The sequence below is a fragment of the Zonotrichia albicollis genome, chromosome 2 (assembly GCF_047830755.1).
Source record: "Zonotrichia albicollis isolate bZonAlb1 chromosome 2, bZonAlb1.hap1, whole genome shotgun sequence".
NCBI classification, from domain to species: domain Eukaryota; kingdom Metazoa; phylum Chordata; class Aves; order Passeriformes; family Passerellidae; genus Zonotrichia; species Zonotrichia albicollis.
This window is the reverse complement of record NC_133820.1, coordinates 48,429,391-48,451,236: the sequence shown is the minus strand read 5'-3', so window position 1 is coordinate 48,451,236 and position 21,846 is coordinate 48,429,391. Positions and strand designations below refer to the sequence as shown.

The following is a 21,846-nucleotide window of genomic DNA, read 5'->3' as shown; positions in this document are numbered from 1 at the left end:
TAGCCTTCCTTTAAAAATAATCAGAGGCCTGACATTTTGCAAGTATTTTTTTCTTTATCTTAATGTGACTCTATTCTTTTTCTTTGCTTTTCTTGTATAAATATAATTATGTGTTTTAGAAAAGGTGCTCTCTTACCCTGACTTGTTATGATTAACATGGTGAAGCCAAGATCTTAGCAGGGGCCTGCAAACAATATTTAGTACTAGTTGAGCTTTTAATCATAATAATTATTAATAAACCATTTAAAGATATAAATACATACCAGTTTATCTATCTGTCTACTCAATACTTTGCTGTATCAACAAAGTAATATATAAAAATCATTGCCCTCATCTTTCTGTCACCTTTCCTTCTGACTGGTACATATGGTAATGTGTCTGTGCCACCTTTGCAAGGGAAACTTTCTTTAGGTACCATTTGTGTGGACACTGCCTGTTACAGTACGCTGTGGTCAGACATTTCTGAAAAACAACTGCTCCTGTGGTGTGGATTGATTTTTATGATCTCCATTGATACCTGAAGGCAATACAATGTGCCAAGAGTATGCACAATGAAAAGGACTTTTCCTTCCCCAGAGCCTTTGCAGTTGATAGGGATCTCAGATGAACTTTAACCTGAGGCTAAAACCATGAAGAATGTTGTCACCTTTTTGTACATAGTGCTTTAAAAAAAATTTAAAATTAAATGGAGAGTCTAAGGTTGGTTTTTTTTGTTCTTTCATAAGTTTAATTTTTTTTTCTCCCTTCTCCTGGTGTTTTTTCTTAAAACACATTTTATAATGAAGTGCTTCACTGTTGGTGAAAACTACCACTTAGTGTAATATCAGGTCTTTAACAGGTTCATGGAGTTTGTTAGAGCCTTGTTAAGTTGGTGTTTTTGAAAACATAAAAATAAAAATGAAGTTCTGAGGAAGCTATAAATATGGACAGGAAAAAAAAGCCCATTTGACATCTCAGTCTATTTCCTGCTTCTTCTTCCTGTGTGCTCTTTAGTTTTAATTAAACTAAGTCCTCGCAAATTTAGATTTACAATTAATTCATAAAATCACATAGGGAAGGTCTCCTGCCTTAGCCTTTCAGACCTAGTTGTGCCTTGTGGGTATACATCTGAAAGGAAGGTAATATTAATTATTTTCCTACCTCTTTTAAAAGTATATTTCTCTTCTGGAATGAGATAAAAATTAGCCTTAGTGATTGTTGGGAATGCAGTTTCTTATATCTTGATATATATTTTTTTTTTCAAATGGCAGCTCTGAAGGAAAACTAATTATTTTTTTATTCTTAGCAAATGGAAATTCTCTAAAGAAAAAGACCAGAACCAACTCAAATAATTCAAATATTTTAAATATTTAGCTTTAGCATTACAGAAAGGAATATCTTATTTTACACAATAATTTTGAATCTTTTGGCTGTTTTTCCCAGAACTTTTGGTTTAACTATGACAAAGAACCTTTTTCGTTTGCGCAATTTCTAGTCAAGTCAACAATATCTTCAGAAAACTTTACAATGTTTCTGTGTCCTGTCTGGCATCCTCAACACTGTCCAGTTAAAAGCCATCTGCAGATTTAATTAACATTGTTTGCTACCTTTTCAGATCATTAAGGAACAAGCTAATATGATGGATGACAGTGTTTAACATATCATATGAGGCCATCTTACTGAAACTTGAGCATGTTGCAGTCAAAAAGAGCTTCAGGTTCTCTGATCACTTTGGCCAAAAGGATTTTTACTCTGTTTCCTTCTAGGGGGCCTCAGCACTCTGGAATAACTGCATATATTTTTAACTCTCTGTAAGACAAAACCTATCTGAGGTGCATAACCTTCCCAAAAACTGAAATGAGATAACACTACTGCTTCTTGAAAGAGAAACTGAGGAAAGAGCTCAGCCAAATGTATTTCACTTATGCAAAAATAAACAATTTTTTTTGTAAGGAATGAGTACTTTCCTTCTGGTGTCATAAAAAAAGTGACAATGTATTCTTAAAAATAAATCATATCAAGTCAACCTAGTATCCAGTTCAGATCCTTTGTGTGGAATGAGTGACTTTATCTTAAAACTATATGCTAAGAGGATATGAATCCAACCTACCTGTATTAGGTGCAAAACAGAACTTAAATCAATGTTCAAACTGTACTTCTCACTTTCTCTCAAGAGACATATGCTCAATAGCCTTCTCAGAGATCTGCTTTGATTCCATTTTTAAGTGTATTTCCAGTGATTTGAATCAGGATAAACAGAGTATGGTTATTAAACCTGTAAAGAGTACCATGTTGGATGACACTGCTCCTAGAACAGAATATGCTAATGCTTAAATACTGGATGAAGAATGACTGACTAAAAGCAATTCTGCAGAAAACAAGACCTAGATAATTAAAATGGATCACAAGTTATACTTGAGTCAACAGTGTCATTCCATTTTAAAACAAGCTAAATGTCCTACCAAAAATACACAAAGAGGTAATGAGTTTTTGAGGCATGAAATCGTCTTTCAATTCTACTCTGTCCTGGCAAAGTAAAATATGGGAAAGTACCATATCTTGAAAAATACTGCATGCCATCCTGTCTGGACAAAAATATACTAATTCGAAATCAGCCACAAGAAAACCAGAATACTGGATTTGTTTAATGTTTAAAAAATTAAGTTGATACATGGTGGTTGTTCTAAAAACTGTTGAGGGCTTCTGAAAATATCAATTTGAGAAGCTATTCCAATATTTGACAGAAAATATTTAATAGGGTCAAATTCAAAGAGAATACAAAAAATCAGATTAAAAACCAGGAAAGACAAAGACTAATTTGGCATTGGACAGATTCTTCAAGGTAGCCATGCACTACTGTTGAGAGCTTGTAATTATGCAGTTTTTAGTAATTAATTATCCTTTTGTTATAGGGCAGCTTAGTCTGAAAGTCAGCAAATCACAGGATGGGTTAGGTTGAAAGGGACCACAGTGGGTCATCTGCCCCAACCTCCCTGCTCAAGCAGGGCCATCCCAGAGGACACTGCACAGGATTGTGTCCAGATGGTTCTTGAATATCTGCAATGAGGGAGACTCCACACCCTCTCTGGGCAATCTGTTCCAGTGCCCAGTCACCCACACAGTGAAGAAGATCATATTCTGGCTTTCAGCCCTGTTCTATTTTCTCCATCTTCAGTTTCTGCATCCCAAAGCTGAGGATCACAGTGTCCTAGTGAGATCACGTGAAGGTACATTTCAAAAACCGCCTTTACCCTAACATTCTCAAATACATTTTTCAAATATTCTTGTAAGAATTCAATCTTTGTTATGGATCAAGGAGCAATGATTATGCAACATGTTCCTCAAATGAGAACATCTGCAAGCACGTAGCTGGTCCTACAGTTTTGGTCTTCTCGTTGTTCTTCACTGTATGCTCTAAGAATTAGAAATATTCCCCAAGAAACTTCATATTGCCCCCTTCAAACCCTTTTGACAAACACTCCCAGGAAATACAGTCAATAAACCTGCCTTCCAGTTACCATACTAAACTTTCATGGATTCTTCTCTCTTCTCCAACTTTATACTGTGAAAGTAAAAAAACTCACTCTTCTCCCAAATGAAGGTTCTGAATATGAATGTGCATAATCATTCAGAGTGAAAATAAGGTGTACTCTTAGCAGTAGCCTTGTCATCAACTCCAGCTACTGTTGGGATGTTTTAGGCTTTTATTTTTTGAATGAATGTTAGACAAACAGTGATTGTTACTACAATAAGTGTGATGTGCTTGTTATTGCAACAAAGCAAAAGTGGGTTTTTGTGAGGCAAAACTGTCATGTTTCATTCAGTCTAACCAATGTAGATGGTGCTCTTTTGCTACAGTTGTCTGAGTTTCTCATAATATACTTATTCTTGTGCCATGACCATCAGGGAAACATTTTTACCTTCATTTCACATCTGAGGACAGAGGGCAGAGAGAAAGGCACTTAGCAGAAAACTCAAGATTAATTGAAGGCCTTCGGAATCTAATAATCTCTGAAATATGCTTCCTTTTGCTGGATGACTTCTGGTATTGCTCACCTACTGCATCAGCAAAATAAGACATCATGTATTTCAAAAAAAGACCAGATGCAAGCCATAGTTGAGTAAAGAATTAATATTACACGATGTTATGTTCCAGTTTGTGAATTTAGAGAAGTTTAATGTTGTGGATTTGTAGAATGGACCAAGTCTTTTGAGAAATATCATAATTGATAGCCTAATTAGAATGGGGACTAGGTCCAAATGCCAGCTAATAAATCCCAAACAGCTGAATTCCTTGGGAAATCACTACACCCACAATGAAGGATACAGAATCATAGACCAAAGAGCTCCCACTGCAAAGCCCTCTCCTTTCTGTCTTAGCTTTTGTGTCCTGGAAGAAACAGCCTCCAATACTGTCTGTCTCAGGTATTCTCAAACTGTTATTTATTAATGGAAATGGCTTAGAACTAAGTATATAGAAAGACCAATTTCCCAAACACAAAGTACAGAAGAATCTTAATCACTCCAGTCTGAAAACAAGGAGAACAGTCAGAGACGTCAGTATGTTTCTGCAGGAGCTGTCAGACTTTAAATCCTCTAGCAGACATTAGCATCATGTAGGACTTCAAAGGTTGCTCAGTGGACAAGAGCCACAAAGCTGCAGACATCCCAGTCAGCTGGAGGGATCAAAGGAAGCATACAGAAAAGGCTGCTTCCACACTGTTCCCTTTGCTCACATAACAGCAATGTTTAAATGAGTTTCTTTTTTAAAGTTATGAGGTGATAATTTAAAAATACATAAAAGTGGGGTGCATTAAACTGCGAAACTAGGTCATCATTATCTTGAGAAATTAATTTATTATTTCAAAATAGCTCAGAGAAGATGTGAGAGAAGAGACTTTGATATCAAACTGATATTTATGAGATCTCAGATGAGATAGTAAACAGATTGTTTAAATTAATTAAGTACAGTTATGTTTGGAGTATATTATATGTTACTTTTCTAAAATAATTTAAAAGTTGGTTAGTTAAACAAATACCTTATGAATAGAGCTGGTCCAAAAGAGTTTGGATGAGAATTTCTAGTCAGAAAATACCTAGTAGCTGAAACTTAACCTCATAGAAAATAGGTAATTATTTTCCCAATTAAACACAATAAATTTGTTTTTAAATGCTTGGATATTTTAGCTAATTACTTTAGAAATAAAAATAGTTTCCTGATTCAAAATACATGTTTGATATTACAGAAAGAAATATAAGTCTTACATTATATGATAAATTGGTCAATATCTAAATTAAATATTATAATTTCCACATATTATTTCACTGGACTGAATTTTAAGAAGATTAGAAATGGGGGGGAGGGCTTTGTTTAGCTAACATTTTTGTGATTATGAAAACATTCAATGTCTTCAAATGTAGAAAACTAAAAACCTCAAAACTCTTCATAGAAATGGAAATTAGGCTTATAGCAAGCATGATATCATGGTAACTAATGTTCCTTTGTATTGTCACATCTTGAATTGTAGTAGGCAACCTACAGGGACACAGGCAACCCTTTCGGGTCTGAGTTTTATAAGTACTTGGTAAATGTTGTTTGAAGAGCTTTTACTTTGAACGGATAAGATTAGCACCCAAGAAAATATGTATATGATTCTCCACTATCATACAGACAGCTAAGGACAGAGTCCCTACTGCAGCCATCAGTTGTGATGGCCCCTATGGGGCCTCAGATGTTAGATTTTGTCCTTTGAATCACTTTGAGACTGTCTCTGCTTACAGAAGGCAAGTATATCAATTTCAAGGATGGAGTAAGTAGCGCTCCTAATTTAATCCCTTATGGAAATTTTGCCCTGTGACATTCCTTTGCTGAGCAGGGCAGAAAGAAGATTTCTCCCAGCCCAGCCAACATTCCCTGTCTGCTTCAAAAGAGAGTCATTTCTTGGGAGAAACCTATCCATACAAATGTGTGTACATATTTATCCCTTTTTTCCATTAAATTCAGATTGTTATGTTTAATATATCATGAGGAAAGAGCCCAAAGTTCTTGAAGTTGCTATCTAACGCCCAAGGTGATTGAAGTGGAACAGCCCAGTCTCCAAGCAATTATTAAGGAAAAAGAAAATATTATAAATATTTAAGTGGAATGTATTTGGAGGAACTATTCTCATTTAAGTTGTTTTTAATGTCTTGCTTTCAAAATGAACTTTTAATTTTATTTTTTATTGTTTTACACATATATATTTAATATAGAAACCTAAATGCCATCTAAAAATCATTTAAGTATTTGGATCAGATGAAAAGAATTTGGTTTGTTTTTTTTTAAATACATAGAGACAACTCCAGAATTTCAGGCATATGTGTTTTGATTTCATTTGGTTTGTACTCTTTAGAATAAAGTAACACTCTATTGTCATGTTCTATTTGCAGACATAACTACACAGAAGGCTGTAATTTTGATCATGTTGTATCGGTGGCATGTGGTTGCTCCAGCTGCTCAAAAGACTTGGTTTATGCCCCTATTCTTGATAGTGAGGTATTTTAAAAGACCCATAATCAAAAGAGCAAAATGTAGAAAATATCTAGCAGGTAGTAGCAGGTACTACTGGTGTTTTTCCATTATTAATTTGAATTGTAACAGTCAAGCACATGTCTAACATTTCCATTTGGGAAACATGCCCATATCTTCAACTTTTGGGAAGAGCGTCATGCTAATCAACCAACATGTTGCCTTTCATAAATATATGGTATTTCTCCCACATGCATTTTCAAAATTATATCAAAGCTATACCTTCTTTTTTTTATAAATTTCTTGCAAAGTTCATCCTTTTGGTGCAAGTGGAAACTAGAGGAAAATGAAGATCTGTATTCCCTTTATTTCTTTCAAAACACATACTGCAGATTTTAACCTGTCTTGACTTCTTTTCTGTGGCTCAGACACAACATAGAATATTATTCTGGTTTGTTCTTCCTTGTCTAGAAAAATAATGAGTATTTCTGCTTAAATAAATATGCTTTGTGACGGGTAGGATTATTACCAGCCTAATGAATGACATTATGCATTTCTTCTGTTCCAGTCAAGGCTCCTCTTCTTTTGCTTTGTGAATTTTCAATGTGACCTGCCAGAAACAATCCTACATCTTAAAACTCTTCTAAAGGTTGATGCTCATCTATGGTCAATGAAAATATCTTAAACAAAAGAAGTGGCTAATAGCAATTTGCGGGTTCAGCTATGAATATAAAAAGCTCTTTTATGCAAAAAGGCATGCATGACATCCCAAAAATTCCTGGGCAGGAGAAAACAGTTTGTTCTTCCATTTGACAATAGAGACTTTTCACCTCCTAATGATAACCTTTAATCTGATAGGGCAGATGTCAATACATTTTGCTAAATATTTTAAGAATTAAAACATTGTTGTTTTGCTTTGTAATGCATATATGATCTTAATGGGTTGTGGTTAGGTAGTTTAATTGGCTCAGCTGGGAGCAGGAGGGGAAGCAAGAGCTGCCTGCAGTTTGCCTGACCCTTTTCTATCAGATTGAAATATTATTATGTGCTGTACTATATTAAGCATCATCTGGAAAAAAAGCACAATCTGTTCTTTTTAAGCTTCTTAATAGTTTCTAGTACTGATTCATGGGAAGTGGAACCAACAGATTGTTATAGTTAGACTGTAGGTGGGGACACATATGCTTGAGTTTTGAACAAAATTCCAACTCTGCAGCAGGGACAAGTCTTTCGCACAATGATGTAATTGCTTTTTTAAAAAAACATGAAGTGACATATGGGAGTAGCTTTTGACTGGGCTTAGGGCCAGGTGTTCAGGTAGGCAACATGAAGGATCCAGGCCAGTATTCTAAAAGAACCCAGCTACCACTTGTTGCCAAGAGCACACATTTACAAAAGCTATCTACTGCTAATAATTCTGATTACAGCACTGCAGAAAGAATTTCAAGATGACAGGAACATCAACTGAAAAACTGTGATACGCCCTCCAGCAGAACCAGTAGCAGCATAAAGGTGCCAGTTTCCAAATACTGAAATGGAGATGGAGTTTGGTGGGGCTGAATTTAAGAGGAGCTGAATTTAAATTGACTGTACTTGAGATCCAGCTTGTGTTGTTTGGGAGTCTTTTCTGATGAACCCAAATTAAGCAAGCAAGAGTAAATCAATCCCCCCCCCCCTTCTGTTGAACATTTCCTTCAGAATTTTCTTTAAATTTAGAAGACAAAACAAAATAGATACATGGATAAATTCCCAGGATGTAGGCAACTTTCATCATATGGGACTCACCAAAAAATGTTAGTTTGTTTCCAGTTGAGGAGTTCTGAATTAATTTGCACTTGGAAGTGAAACTACAGGCTACATAAGGCATCACCATTGTCCATCCATTTGTGTAAATCCTCAAGCCTCTATATCCTTTTTCTTGTGTCATAGACTTGGCTGAACAGTAGGAACTTCCCCATTGGTGGAAACTTGCTCTAGCTGAGGCACTTCTGGTAGTACTGCTATGGGTATACTGAAGAATCTTGTCCTTGGGGAGGCCAGTTCCATACAGAAAGCATGGAGATTCTCTTCCACTAAGAACTTTACATCCTCAAGGCAACGACCGAATATATCTTACCTTCTTTCCCACTCTCATTTATTCAATGCTAAATGTATATGTTTATGCACATACATGTTTTATTCAGAAAGAGAACCCAGACGAATTTTTTGCTAATATATGGTGCAAAAAAATTTAACAGAAAAGATTTTCTTTTTCCGTCATGGAGTGTTCATTATCCCCACAGTATAGATCATACAAGATATACACACCTCACCAAAACACTTGCACAACAGGAGAATTCACTATGAATAATTAATTGCATAGAGTTTAATCAGCAAGGCAAGAGCACCACTGGTGTATTTGTATGTGTCTTGAAGCAAAGCTGCTTTCTGTTTTTATCAAATCTCTCTTGAACCTGTGTCATAGAGCTGTAGCTTTCCCAGTTGGGGACCTCAGTGACTCTCAGATTTGGACTGCCAGGATGTATTTTCTTCCAAATGTTAAGAACATAACATTTTCCTAAGTACTACTGATAGTTTAACATGTTTCGTATGATTTTGGATGACACATAACTTTTTGTATGGTTTCATAAAATCTCCCTGTCTCAATGCTTGATGAAACCAGGGTGTTTGTGCTCAAGCAGATTTTATTGGATTAGAAAGGAGTTAATGCACTTTGTGCTGTCTAAAAGACCTGCTATTTTTCAGTACTGTAATTAAACCTATTGTCAACTTTATCCCAAGCCTGAGGATAACAGAATTCAAACAGAAAAGTTTTAATGCTTATAACGCTTTCAAGCAAATACTGCAGTATTTACAACATAAAAAATATGCAGTTCTGTAAGTCAACTACACCTGGCTGGGAATTTTCCACTGAGTTTTTTGACAGAGAATGAGATCTTCAGAATTTCAGTGTCTTTGGTGTCATAATTTAATCCCAGCCAACAATGAAGCACTAGGCAGCTTCTCACTAACTCCCCTATCAGCAGAATTGGGGAGAGAATCAGAAAAGTAAAAGCTAAGGAACACGTGGTTTAAGATAAAGACAGTTAAATAGGTAAAGAAAAGCTGTGTACACAAGCAAAGCAATCAGGGAATTAAATCACTAATTCCCATGAGATGTTTAGCTGTCTCCAGGAAATCTGGGCCATACCACATGTAATAGTGATTTGAGAAGACAAACACCATCATTCCAAACATCTTCCCTCTCTCCTTCTTCCCCGAACTTTATGTACTGAGCATGATGCCACATGGTCTGGAATATCCCTTTGATCAGCTGGGGTCACCTGTCCCAGCTGTGTCTCCTCCCAGCCTCCCATGTAGCCCCAACTTCCTCACCAGCATGAGAGCATGAAAAGTAGAAAGGGCTTGTCTCTGTGTAAGACCTGCACAGCAACACAACATTTCTATATGATCAACCCTGTGTTCAGCACTGTCATGGTTTGAGCCTGGCACAGAGCCAGTGCCCCCCATGAAAATGCCCTCACCCTGGTGTCTGCTGTGAGATGTGACCAGGAATAAGCAAAACAGGCTTTAGCTTAAACATAAAGAACACTTTATTACCTAAACTACAGGAAAATAGGGAAAAACTATAAGGAAAAGAAAAAAATTGAAGACCTTACAAAAAAACCACTTTCCTCCTCCCCACTACCTGACTTTCTCAGTCCGATACATTCTCCCAAATCACCAACTGCCCAGCCTTGGCACCACACTTTAGTATACTCAAACTGCAGTTCATGAAGAGGAAAGGAGTCCTTCTTGTTCCATAGGCTTCCCCTGGAAACACACTGAAACCTCGTGTGCTTCCCTGTCACTTCGGCACCGCCCGGAAAAAAGAGTCCTTTTGCCGCTTGTGACATCTTCCTTCCATGCCCAGTGCTCTCACCACCGCGCATGGATCAGAGCTGCTTTTAGGGTTGTCTTTCAAGGATGCCTTGTCTCACTCCAAAAAGGCACAGTCTCTGCTTTGGGACATCTGTCCCCCCCATATTTTTCCAACCCCCTGGGGCCGGGGGGTCCTCACGATGAACCCTCCTGGTTCTGAGGCACTGCTTCCCCCTAAGTGCAGTCTCTGTGTCACAGGAACAACTGAGTCCATGGCCACAAGAAAAGTCCAGCCAAAAGGCCACTCCAAATCATCTCTCCCCATTCAATCATCTCCACGTTCTTCGGGCCAGGTCCTTGTCTCATCTCATCTCTTATCTCCCTTCTTATTCAGCTTCGAGGAGGGTTAGCATTTTTTGCAAGGCCCCAATCATGAAAGAAAGGGGTTAAAACTTTCAGTCTCTGTCCCGGAGCTGCGGCACTCCCACACACGCTGCCCACACGCTGCCGCTCCGGCCAGGCACTCTTCCCCCCCCCTTCTCCTCCTGGGCCAGCTGCTATCACATTCGGTGTCGCCGGCTCTCTCTCTCTCTCCCTCCTGGGGGGGGGGGGAATGGCTGCCCGAGGGCTGACTCCCTGGGGTCTTCCACCCTTCCATCCTCGAAGGCCTCCTCACCTCCCATCTCTGTCCAGGCCCAGGGCCTACCACGTGGCTGCCCCTCCCCCGCCCAGCAGCAGCGGCTGGACGGGGGGGGGAGGTCTGACCTCTTCGCCGCGACGTCCCAAGAGAGCCTCCCAGGGCCAGAGCCCTGCTTTTAACCCCTGTGTATTCTCGGAGGTGTGTCCAAACCCCACTGGCTACACCAGGTGTCAGTATGAAACTCAGAACATCCATTGGTTTGACCACAGCATCCCAGAATTCCCACTCCTTCCTGGTCAAACCACCACAAGCACAAATCTAAAACATAGCACTATACTAACTACTGTGAAGAAAATTAACTATCACAGCCAAAACCAGAATATTGAGATATATAGTTTTTCCTCAAGCTTACATCTTCTATGGCAAAGATTGACAATGTTTCCTTGTTCTTTTCATCTTCTGTTAGAAAAAGTGAAATATAGTATTTAATGTTGATCCAGAGTGACTGAAATTAAAATAATTTTAAACAAAGTAGTTTATTTCCTGTCAGATGGCTTAATTTTATTTTTGAAGACCTATGGGTCTGCTGGGAGTTAAATATGACTGACCTCAATTTTTCCTTCAGGCTGGCTTTGGCAGCTATAATACATATTTCACGAGACACCATGGTTTTGACCTCTAGATGAACTATTTCAGTGTCCCATGGGAATCACTTGATGCTCATGTAATACAGGAAACACAGTTTGCCTTAAGGGCATGACACAGGGGTAAGCACTGTGGACTCCTGATTTACTACTCTCAAGAAGCACTGGAACAACTGGGTTTAAATGGCATTTTGTCCAGGCACAATTTGCATGATAATGTGGTTTCCGTTAGACCTAATCACAGCAAGGAAGAAAATTAAAGACCTTTCAGGTAAGGGTCTACCTTCAGGTAGAAAGACCTGCATTCAGGTTGCCATTTTGGTTGGGCGCAATTTGGAAATTTAGTGATCTCAGGGTCTCAGGGATTCATTGCTGGTGTGAAAGAAAGATAATGTTAGTTCCTGTCTTCTTGTTCTTTTCCTCTTTTGACTATTTGGATGGTAAGATCCTAAAACTGAGCACTGTTTTTAAATTCATATTCAGCTCTGAGTGTAACAAAATCCCTGACCCTTGAGCTGTAGCCCCAGAGTGATAGGGATGACTCCTCAGGTGGGCAAGATGAATTCTTGATGGCTCCAATGTCTAAAGTAAAAAAAAAAAACAGACAACAGTCCAAATCCCTGTCTGATCCTCACTGTTTCCCATGCATTTTCACTGTCAGTGCTCCTGTGTACTTGTAATTCTGCTGGTAAGAGAGTATTTTTCTTACAGATTCTTCCATTTGCAAGCTAACAAATTTGTGAACGATCAGTGGTTTCTTGCAACTTGATCACTTGACACTCCCAGTTTTATTAATTAATTAACTGATTGTATTTCTGTGGAATATTACTGAGGGTTTAAGACATTACTTTTGAGAAAGATTTCCTGCCTCAGAGACCTCCTTGTTTAAATGAGACATGAAACAGATTTCAACAGCCAGATGGACAAGCACAGGGAAGCAGACACACAATCCTGGTCGGGGTGACTGTCAGTGGTATCAGTACATCCACGGTTTAAGCACTGTGACTTTTGTGTAGGTCTGGCAGTGAAGAAAGTGTCTGTGCTAAAACAGAATAAAGGAAAAAAAGTATCTGTCTGTTAATATCTATTACCAGTTTATCTCCATAGAGGAAGAAGGATATGGAAAGAAAATATGAAGTATTTCCCACTGGTTGAAATTTAATTCAGAACAAACAGGAAGAAAACCCAGAAAAATATTAAAGCACATTGAGTTCATCTGTGTTCTAGTGATCCCTGTAATGCTAATCCTCAATTTAATTATTTATTCTCCAATAGAAGTTTTTGCTTCAGCAAAGCAAATTTTACTTTTCACTCTGACTAAAAAAAAATATTGCTTTTCAGATTGCATTATTAATTAGGTGATATTGTGAGCTTTTTTTTGCATATATTTAAAATATTACACCTAAAATTTAATTCTCAATGTATTTTTTTTTTAATTTACTGAAGTAAATCACAGAGAATTTGGCCACATCAGTCAGTTTAAGAGAATCAGAAGAGACTGCCATTTGTATATACACTATTGTACACATTATGGACCAGATCCTCACAGGTAGTGAAGTACTCAACAGCCTTTAGTTTAAGCAGAGATACAGTCTCTTGAAAAGCCATGAATTTTCCAGGAAAATGTATTGACCTTGTCTTGAAAAATTGACTAAGCAAAAGATTAAAGTGATATTGTTAAGATTGGTACAGTGATCTCTCTGCAGATATGTAACACATTTAAAATATCTGGTGTTTCCCAAGGAAGTAAAGCTGCCACAGATTTTAATATATGCATTTGTGTTTCTGTTTGCATTTAGGAAACTATGGTGAAAGTGGAATGGAAGCTTTCAAAGACATGGCGGCCAAGGAAGGGATCTGCATTGCACACTCCTACAAGATCTACAGCAATGCTGGCGAGCAGAGCTTTGACAAGCTGCTGCGAAAGCTCCGGAGCCACCTGCCCAAGGCAAGAGTGGTCGCCTGCTTCTGTGAGGGCATGACTGTCAGAGGCCTCCTGATGGCCATGAGGCGCCTGGGACTCGCTGGGGAGTTCTTGCTGCTAGGCAGGTGAGTAAAACCATGCAGTTATAGCCTGCTGTTTTAGTCAGCAAGGCAAAACAAAGATAACTATCACATTTTCTGGACATGAAGCACATGCAGCACAGACTCTTGGCCTCTCCTATACCTGTGCATATCTAAAAGATAGGGATTAATGTCAGCTCTGTCATAGCAGTACAAACTCTATAAAGACATGCATCATTCTCATGACATGCCAAGGAAACACAAGTCTGCTTGGCCACACCAAGCAGCGATGAGTAAGGGAAAGCTGGCACAAAAATCTTTGATCTATATTACCATTTTGTTCACTGCAGTTTAAAATGCATTGTGTACTTACACAGCCTGAAGCTGTGTCTCACTCCAGGAACTCTGTGTTAAAGATTGCTGATATGGCCTCTGGGTGTACCTGAAACAGGATTTCCCAAAACAGAGTTTGTTAACTGTCACCTTTTCTTCCGGATTCAGTGTGTTGATGTGCATACCGTCCTACCTAAGGGCAATATATAGGTAATCGTTTCTCTTAGCTCTAGGATATCAGTATTTCCTTTCCTAACTGTCACAGGAAGAAAAAAAAGTCTCTTACTGTGTGTTCATCTAGAAGGAAGAAATCCTGGGCTCATAAGCAAGGAAGTTATTGATGTGAACCTAAAGGGATTTTTAAATTTTCCCCTTATTCAGCAAGTGGATCCAAAACAAGACAGGAAAAATGATGTATTGAAAACAAAAGGGAGTATACTGGGAGTCAACTAGTCAACTAATCTACTCGGTGCCTCTTCAGCGCATTATTAGAAGGATGACCTGTTGCTGTCCCAAGCATGAACCCTATGGGAATACAAGTAAAATGGTGTTAGTGAAACCAGAAGTCATGGTAAGACCTCCAGGGAAACTTTCAAGGACTGTCTTGGCTGCTGGGAAACTGAGTCTGTCCAACTGGTAGGACACCAGCCTCTGTTCCCAGTCTGCGCTGTTGCACACAGCTGCCCTTCCCCCTTGGGCAAAGGGGAAAGCAAACCACTGTGGCTCTTGTCTCTGCCCCTAGTCTTTGACTTTAGCCTACATATTGGCATTTTCAGATGGGAATTTCTTAATTCTTTCTCCGATACATGGCAACTGTCTCCATCCGTCTTTTCTAATACATTTTATCTGTAGGGACTTCCATGTACTGTCTTGGTCCTTTTCTGGACAGATACCCAAAGGGACCACGATCCTCAAGGTGAAATTCACATGAACATTTATAGATGTCTATAATTTAGACACTTCCATGTAGCCATCAGTATTTGCTCTACAGTTAATTGAGCAAAATAGGACCTTCTTAGGTCCCTTGTTTGTAATGTGAATATTTCAAGTAGCTCAGAGAAATCATATTCTGGCAAAGGGCTTGTACAAAGATTCTCTTGATAACTACCTTTGCTGGAACAGGCTACTTGTCAGTTGTTTAGAGTAGATTGGAGCAAATGCCACCTCCACTATCTCTAGCTGAATCTGGTGCCATAGGATGTTTGCTATCTTCTGCCCTAAATACAAGAAATTGTCAACTATCTGCAGCAGTACCCAAATTTAGAAGCACATAAGCATTGCTTTAAAAAGAATATGTTGGCCCTTAACTACTCCAGACTCCAAACTGTACATAATATTTTATGGGATTTATGTACAACAGTGCTAAGTTTAGCCCCCTGAGATGCTTTTATGAATGAGGACTTCAGAAATTGCGACAATGAATTAGAGTAGAGCAATTCAGATTATCTCTTCAAAAAAAAGCAAGGCCTAAAGAGAACAGGCTTTAAGGCTTTGCTTCAAGTTTTTGTTTGTTTTGTCTGTTTTGTTTAGTTTCTTTGTGAAAAATACCTGTTTCTAGCTGCAGTGGAAATTGTCATGAGTAATTATAGACAGTTGTTATTCGGTATATGACTTCCATTGAGTAAATTGAAAGTGATAGCTTCTCTTAGAAACTTAAACTGTAAAGTCTTTCCAATTGAAACAAAAATCCTTAATTGTAACTGACCATTTAGGGTGTATCCATGCCTGTGGCACTACTACACAATTTAATTGTGAAAAATGCAGCAAGAACTGGAAGTGTTTACAAAGAAAGAAAAAGGAAAGCGTAGGTATTTTTTCTATCCTTTTATTTATTACCAGAGATTCCAAGGTAATGGCTGAGAAGTGTCTACTCAGGCATAGGTTAATATGCCCCAGCCAGTAATTTCTGCATCAGACAAGGATGGCTGGAGAGATATAGTCTCTCTACTTTGGCTCTGCTCTTCAGAGTTCCCAAGGATCTTTGAGCATCCAGTATTTTTCAACAGCTTTGTGTCCAATTTGATATCAAAATCAGCTATAAGCCAGGGAAAAATAAACCAAAAGCATAAACAAATAAAAACTAACTAATTTTGCCACCTGAGGACTTTTGTTAGGCTTTGAGTCACCCTGAGTCTGTAGAGCAGTTTTGTGTTTCTGCCATGCAGCAAGAATCATGTGTAGGGTGTAGGAAGTTGTGGAGTAATAATGTTTCAAAAAAATGTTCATTCTTATGAAAAATGTTCTCCTTCCACTATGGGCTAATCTCTAGGTTTTGAGGCAGAGGCAAAAGAAAAAAGGAACAGAAAAACCAGAGAACTTTAAAGCACTTCTTGACATAGATGGGGCATAAAACAATTATATCATTTACAGTGATAATCTGAGTTCCTGTAGGGATTTAAAGATCTGTTTTCCATGACTTTCCTATGTGCTCCCTTGGTTTTTGACTCTTGGACTCTGTTGTCTGTGAATATTTACCTGTTGGTCAGAAGCTAGGGTTGTTGGTTGGTTCTGTAGAGAATGACGTAAGGCACTGACCTGGGATGGATGTGACACCAGTATAAACCCAGATCATACAAGCAGATTGTACTGGGGACCTTTTTGTGCATCATTTGTCAGGGGAAAAGACAGGAGGCAAGATTTTGAAAAGAACAGATGGTTCTGAGTGCTCTAAGGACAAAGTGCTTCATCTGAAATTAAAGAAGAGTCATGAAATTAACTTTTCTTGCAATTCTATGCAGGAAAATGGACTAGGATATGATTTATACTTTCACTCCTTGTCTGATCCTGGAGTTGCTCTGGACTACCCATTCCACTGAGAAGGTTATAAAAGGGCATTCCAAGTGTAGTGCGAGTGCCGTTCACTGGAATGCCATGGGCTTACAAGAAAAGCTACCTCTACTAAAGAATACTCTTTTGTTGCCCCAAATATTCTTCCCTGTTGTTTTGTTAAGTGGAGAATTATTTTTTTTCTTTTCCCAATGCACAGAAAGAACTAAAGTCACAAAGCCAAACAGTAGATTTATGGGAAATCATAAATTAATCAATATTTCCACTTCCTCTTCACTTTCCTTTATGTTCCATTTTTAATTTGGATTCATCCCTAATATTTTAAATCCAAAGCCTTGCAAAAATATTGGATAGATAATAATTGGATAGATAAAAAGATACCTTTCAATAAACTCTCCACTCTTGACCTACTATGCAGTTTCTGAAATTGCATTGCCTGCTTGTGACAGATATGCAAGGTGGCATGTCATTAGTGACTGTAACATTCCAGAGCTTTTTGATTCATGGAAAACATTTTGAGTGCTTGGCAAATATTTACCACATGCATCTTGAAGAATGAGACTTAACCTCAAATGCAAAGGCGAGTGTGCTGACTTTCAAATGTGAAAAAAAATGTTATTTTAAATTAACCATTACTCAACTTAATTGAGATGTGGACACCGGGGCTTCACCTGTTTTTCTTTACTGCTTCTGTCATCCAGAAGTCATATGCCAGGAGATATCCTTACAGATAAATTAATTTGAGAATAAATAATACATTTACATAGCAGAATAACTTTGAAACAGATTTCAGAAGAAACCATGGAATATTAATTGTGTAGATGAAACCACCTTGGTTGTACATGATTTCCAGTTTTTCCTCGTTTTATTTAATATTGACACCCAACAGGTGAAATTGTCTTTTTTGTTGTGCACCCACCTTCATCCTGCTCCTCTTAACATCTAGTTTCTGATCTTTGGACAAAGTGTCTGTCATATTTCTCTACAATAATCATTTTATTTGATGCCTTTCATCTGCATGAATTCCCAAACTTGTCTCAGAATGACTAAGTACCTTAGTACTAAGTCACATGATTTTTCATAATAAATTAGAAATTATTAGTTGCAACAGAAATTATAAATATTGACTATTACTGTCCTAAATGAAATGGATTCAGAAAACACTACCACAGCACTAAATAATTTTATTCTTTTTTTTTGCTTGCTGGAATTATTTTGTCCTATCAATTAACACTTCCACATGGTACTCCCCATGGTGTTGGTAGCAGCATTTACCAAGGGATTATTACCAAGAAGCAGCTGGGACATAGATACTCTGTTTTGGGGTAAAAGAACATCAAGATTCACAGATGCAGTCACTATGTGTCTTTTACCTCTAGACAAGAGAACTTCACATGGTTGATTTGTTTATTATTAGAAAATAGTTATTGTAAAAACCCAAAAATCAAAAGACATAAATTTTGCAAAGAATTTGTGATTCCAAGTGCAAGACAGACAGACTATTCCTCCCTAAAGGAGAAGAGAAGGGAAAGGACAAGGGTATTGGAATTGTCAGGCATTGAAACTATTCCCTGCCCAAGGAAGTGGGGAAATTATGATCCTTGGAAGTGTGCAAAGTGCACATGGCACTTGGGGACATGGTTTAGTGGTGAACAGTTGGACTTGATAATCCTTAAGGTTTTTTTCAACCTTAATAATTCTATGATTCTAAATGGGAGATAGTTGTATATAAAGATAAAAATGACTTGCTCAATATCTCCAGCTTCCAAATAACATTCCACAAGCAGTACTCATCTTCCAGAAATTACTGGGACTTCCACTTGCTTCATGTTCACGTATGCATATGGAGATGCAGATTTACTACTGTATTCACTATCATATCTGATTAAAAAAAGTTAATTAAAATTATCCAGTTTTTCTGTGGTGTTAAAAGACAAAATTATACACAATGAATAAAAACATTTAGCAGAGATAGAAATATGTCCTTAGGCTCTAGGACTGATTCTGATTTTCAGCTGTCCAGCTGAAGAAACATGGCCAAAATTTATCAGTCTGATTTAATCTCTACATGACTCTTAGATACCTAACTTAGCCAGGATTTACAGAAATAACATAAAACTGTGACTTGGCTGCAATATCTACAGCAAAGGCATGGGAAATCTAGAGCTGCAGGGTATCCCTCAGAGTTTCCATCTTCTTTGAAGTACTCAGGACTTGATTTCCATGCACTATAATGTCCTTGGAAAGATGAAGAACCAGCTCCTGCATTTTCAGGATTCACTCTGTTCTGTGATATGTGAGGTCTGTGGCTTGGGATGCCTTGGGCCGTGCCTCTGAAGCGTGTAATGGCTGCAGAGCATGTCCAGATGAAGATGGGTGAGGGCAGGACCCCACTTCTAGCATTGTGATGATCAAAGCAATTGAAGGGAGGCTCTGCAAGAGGGCAGAAGGACACTGAAGCAGTGCCCATTCTTCTCAGAACAACAAAGGGATTCTCTATCACAATTCGCCTCTCTTAATAAGATATCTGCTTAGCTCCTGAGGAGATGGAGGAAATAGATATTGATTTTAAGAGATATTGCAGCTAATGAGCTAAGCAGAAGGTAAGTAGTCAAAATGAGGATACGAAGGAAGAATAAAATGTGGAGAAGCATTACTTCCAGGAGGTCCCCAGAGTAATTCAGAAACTCAGAAATATATATGAAAAAAAGCTGGTTAGCAACTAAAAAGGGCAACTATAGCTGAAGGAAAATGAAAACAAGATAGATGATCTGAGGGAAATGAGTTCTTTTTAACAGTTTAAAAGAAATCTTTTGTGAGATTTTAAAAAAAGTGTTTGTTGGATGAAGAAAGATCTCACTGTAAAGGATGTAGCAATTTCCTTCCAGAAAGTATGCTGTGTGGTGTGGATTAACATGCCTTTTTCTATCTTTGTACAAGTCCAACTGGTGAAGGAGTTCTTGTAAAATAAAGAAGGATATGAAATTTTGTAGACCTGAAATGTGCTCTAGATTAATTTTTGGTTGTTTCTGCTATTTCAGGGAAGTATTAATCAGACAAAATACTTCTATCTAGAATACTTCTTCCTGCCTAACCTGTGACAAAATTGTGAAAGACAAATACAATATAAATGTGCAGATATTTACTTCAAAATAAGCAGGTGAAAAGGTACTTTTAGAGTAAAAATTGTGCAACCCATCCTGTATGAACAGTCTGATCCTTTTTCTTTAATCCGCAGTAGGCAGGAGTCCAGTGCAGCCTCACCTGAAAGATGTTTTCTCTAAGACAAAACAGCTATCTGCTGCCCACTCATTATTTATCTCTGTTCTCTTGTTCAGGCATGAACGCGTAGCCCAAGGTATCATTGTATATCTAGTATTTAAATGTACTGTAAATAACAACATTAAGTCAGAATCTTCATTGCTACCCAAAAAACCCAGAAACTTAACAGCAAAACAAAGTTTGCTTTCTAGAGATGAAAAAGAAATTAGGGAAGTGAAAAGTTGTCTTCCCTCCTGTATGCAAACAGAGCCTTTAGAAATAAAGCAGACTAGAGGGCAAAGAATAACTTGGTTTTGAGCTTTGTGGTCTCCATTTGAGGCAGCCTCATGGCTCAGAGACCCTCAGGGTGAGCAATAGCAGCAGGGTCCTGCTATAGATGGAAGCAGTGAAGTGGTTGGTCAAAGCTGTTTGTGCAATGATGCAAAAAAGCATAATTTCCTTTCTGTGGTTTAGACTCCACAAGCTGAAAGCAAATCAATCCACCTGACTTTAAAAACCTTATTTTATGCTTTTATTTTTTTTTTCTCGGTACCTATCTGACCTGATTCTAATAAATATTGCACCTTGCTGTTCCATTTTGCAGTCACTAATGTAGATCAGGTAGTGGGCATGGGAGTAAGCTCTACACCTATTTGGAAGAATGTCTTCATTTTGGTGTTTCAGGAATTATATGTATTTCTTAGGGTGGGTGCTGGTGGTGGTATTGGGGTGGATGTCTACCATGGCATCAAGCAAACAATAAAGAATTTCCAAATGTGCACGTTGGCAAGTAAGCACACCTTCTACACATCTGAAAATGTAGCATTAGAAAATACTCTACCAGGTCAGATCAAAATTCCTTCAAACCAATTTGTTACTTCTGGGAGTGGTCAGAAGCAAATGAATGGCAAAAAGTAACACAAGGCTAGGATAGAGCAAAGTTCTCCTGGAGAATTCTAGGCACCTTTGTCAGGGAAGCCCTTGTGGTTATCTTTCTGGCCCTACTCAGGGTTCCCTCTAGCAGGTCCACAGCCTTCCTATGTTAGGACCCCATAGCTGGAAGCAGCAGTCCAGGGTCTCATGAGAGCAGAGGGGGAGAATCACTTCCCTCAACATGTTTCTTCATGCATACTTTGCTGCAGCCCATGATGAGTTTGAATTGCTGGGCTGGGATTTCACATTGCTGGATCAGGTTGAGCTGCTCATCCAGCAACAGCCCCAAGTCCTTCTCCTCAGGGCTGCTCTCAATCCATTCTTTGCACGGCCTGTACTTGTGTTTGGGATTGCCCCTTGCACTTGGCCTTGTTTACCTTCATGAGGTCCACATGGGTCTAGCTCTCAAATCTGTCAGATTCCCTCTGGATGGCATCCCTTCCCTCTAGCCTTGTCATGACAAATCATGTGTATCCAATTGAATAATTTACTTCCTGTAAGTAAAGGTCTACTCTTTCTCACCTACAACTAGCATTAACAGCCAAAGGAAGGTAGCTTTGTTAGTCAGTATGTTTGAATAGAATTGTGCCTCAGCACTGTAGAAAAAGACAGTGGCTCCTTCAAGTCTTTTACTTCTGCACTGATTCATCTCTACCAATTCATGCTTGATCCATCTCAGATAGATCTGCTTAAAATATTTCAAAGACAAAAATTTACAGCCCTCTCAGTCTGCTTCTTCCCAAGTGTAACTACTCCTTATACTCTTCCTAACATCAAACCCACAATTCTTTTAAGCCCATTACTCCTTGTCCTACTCAGGGGAACAAAGGAAGCAGTTTCTAAGACTGCAAGTTCTATATTTGAAGACTTATGCTTACCCTTGTTCTGCTTTGACA

General features: G+C 38.3%; 1 protein-coding gene across 9 annotated transcripts in view; it reads left to right on the top strand.

Moving 5' to 3' along the window:
* Positions 1-21,846, top strand: part of GRM5 (glutamate metabotropic receptor 5) — a 245,439-nt gene that overhangs the window by 96,680 nt on the left and 126,913 nt on the right. For all 9 annotated transcript variants that reach the window (XM_014266186.3, XM_014266184.3, XM_014266182.3 and 6 more), the window contains one exon: positions 13,432-13,681. In XM_014266186.3, coding sequence (XP_014121661.2) covers positions 13,432-13,681 — 250 coding nt within the window. The remainder of the gene's footprint in view (positions 1-13,431; positions 13,682-21,846) is intronic.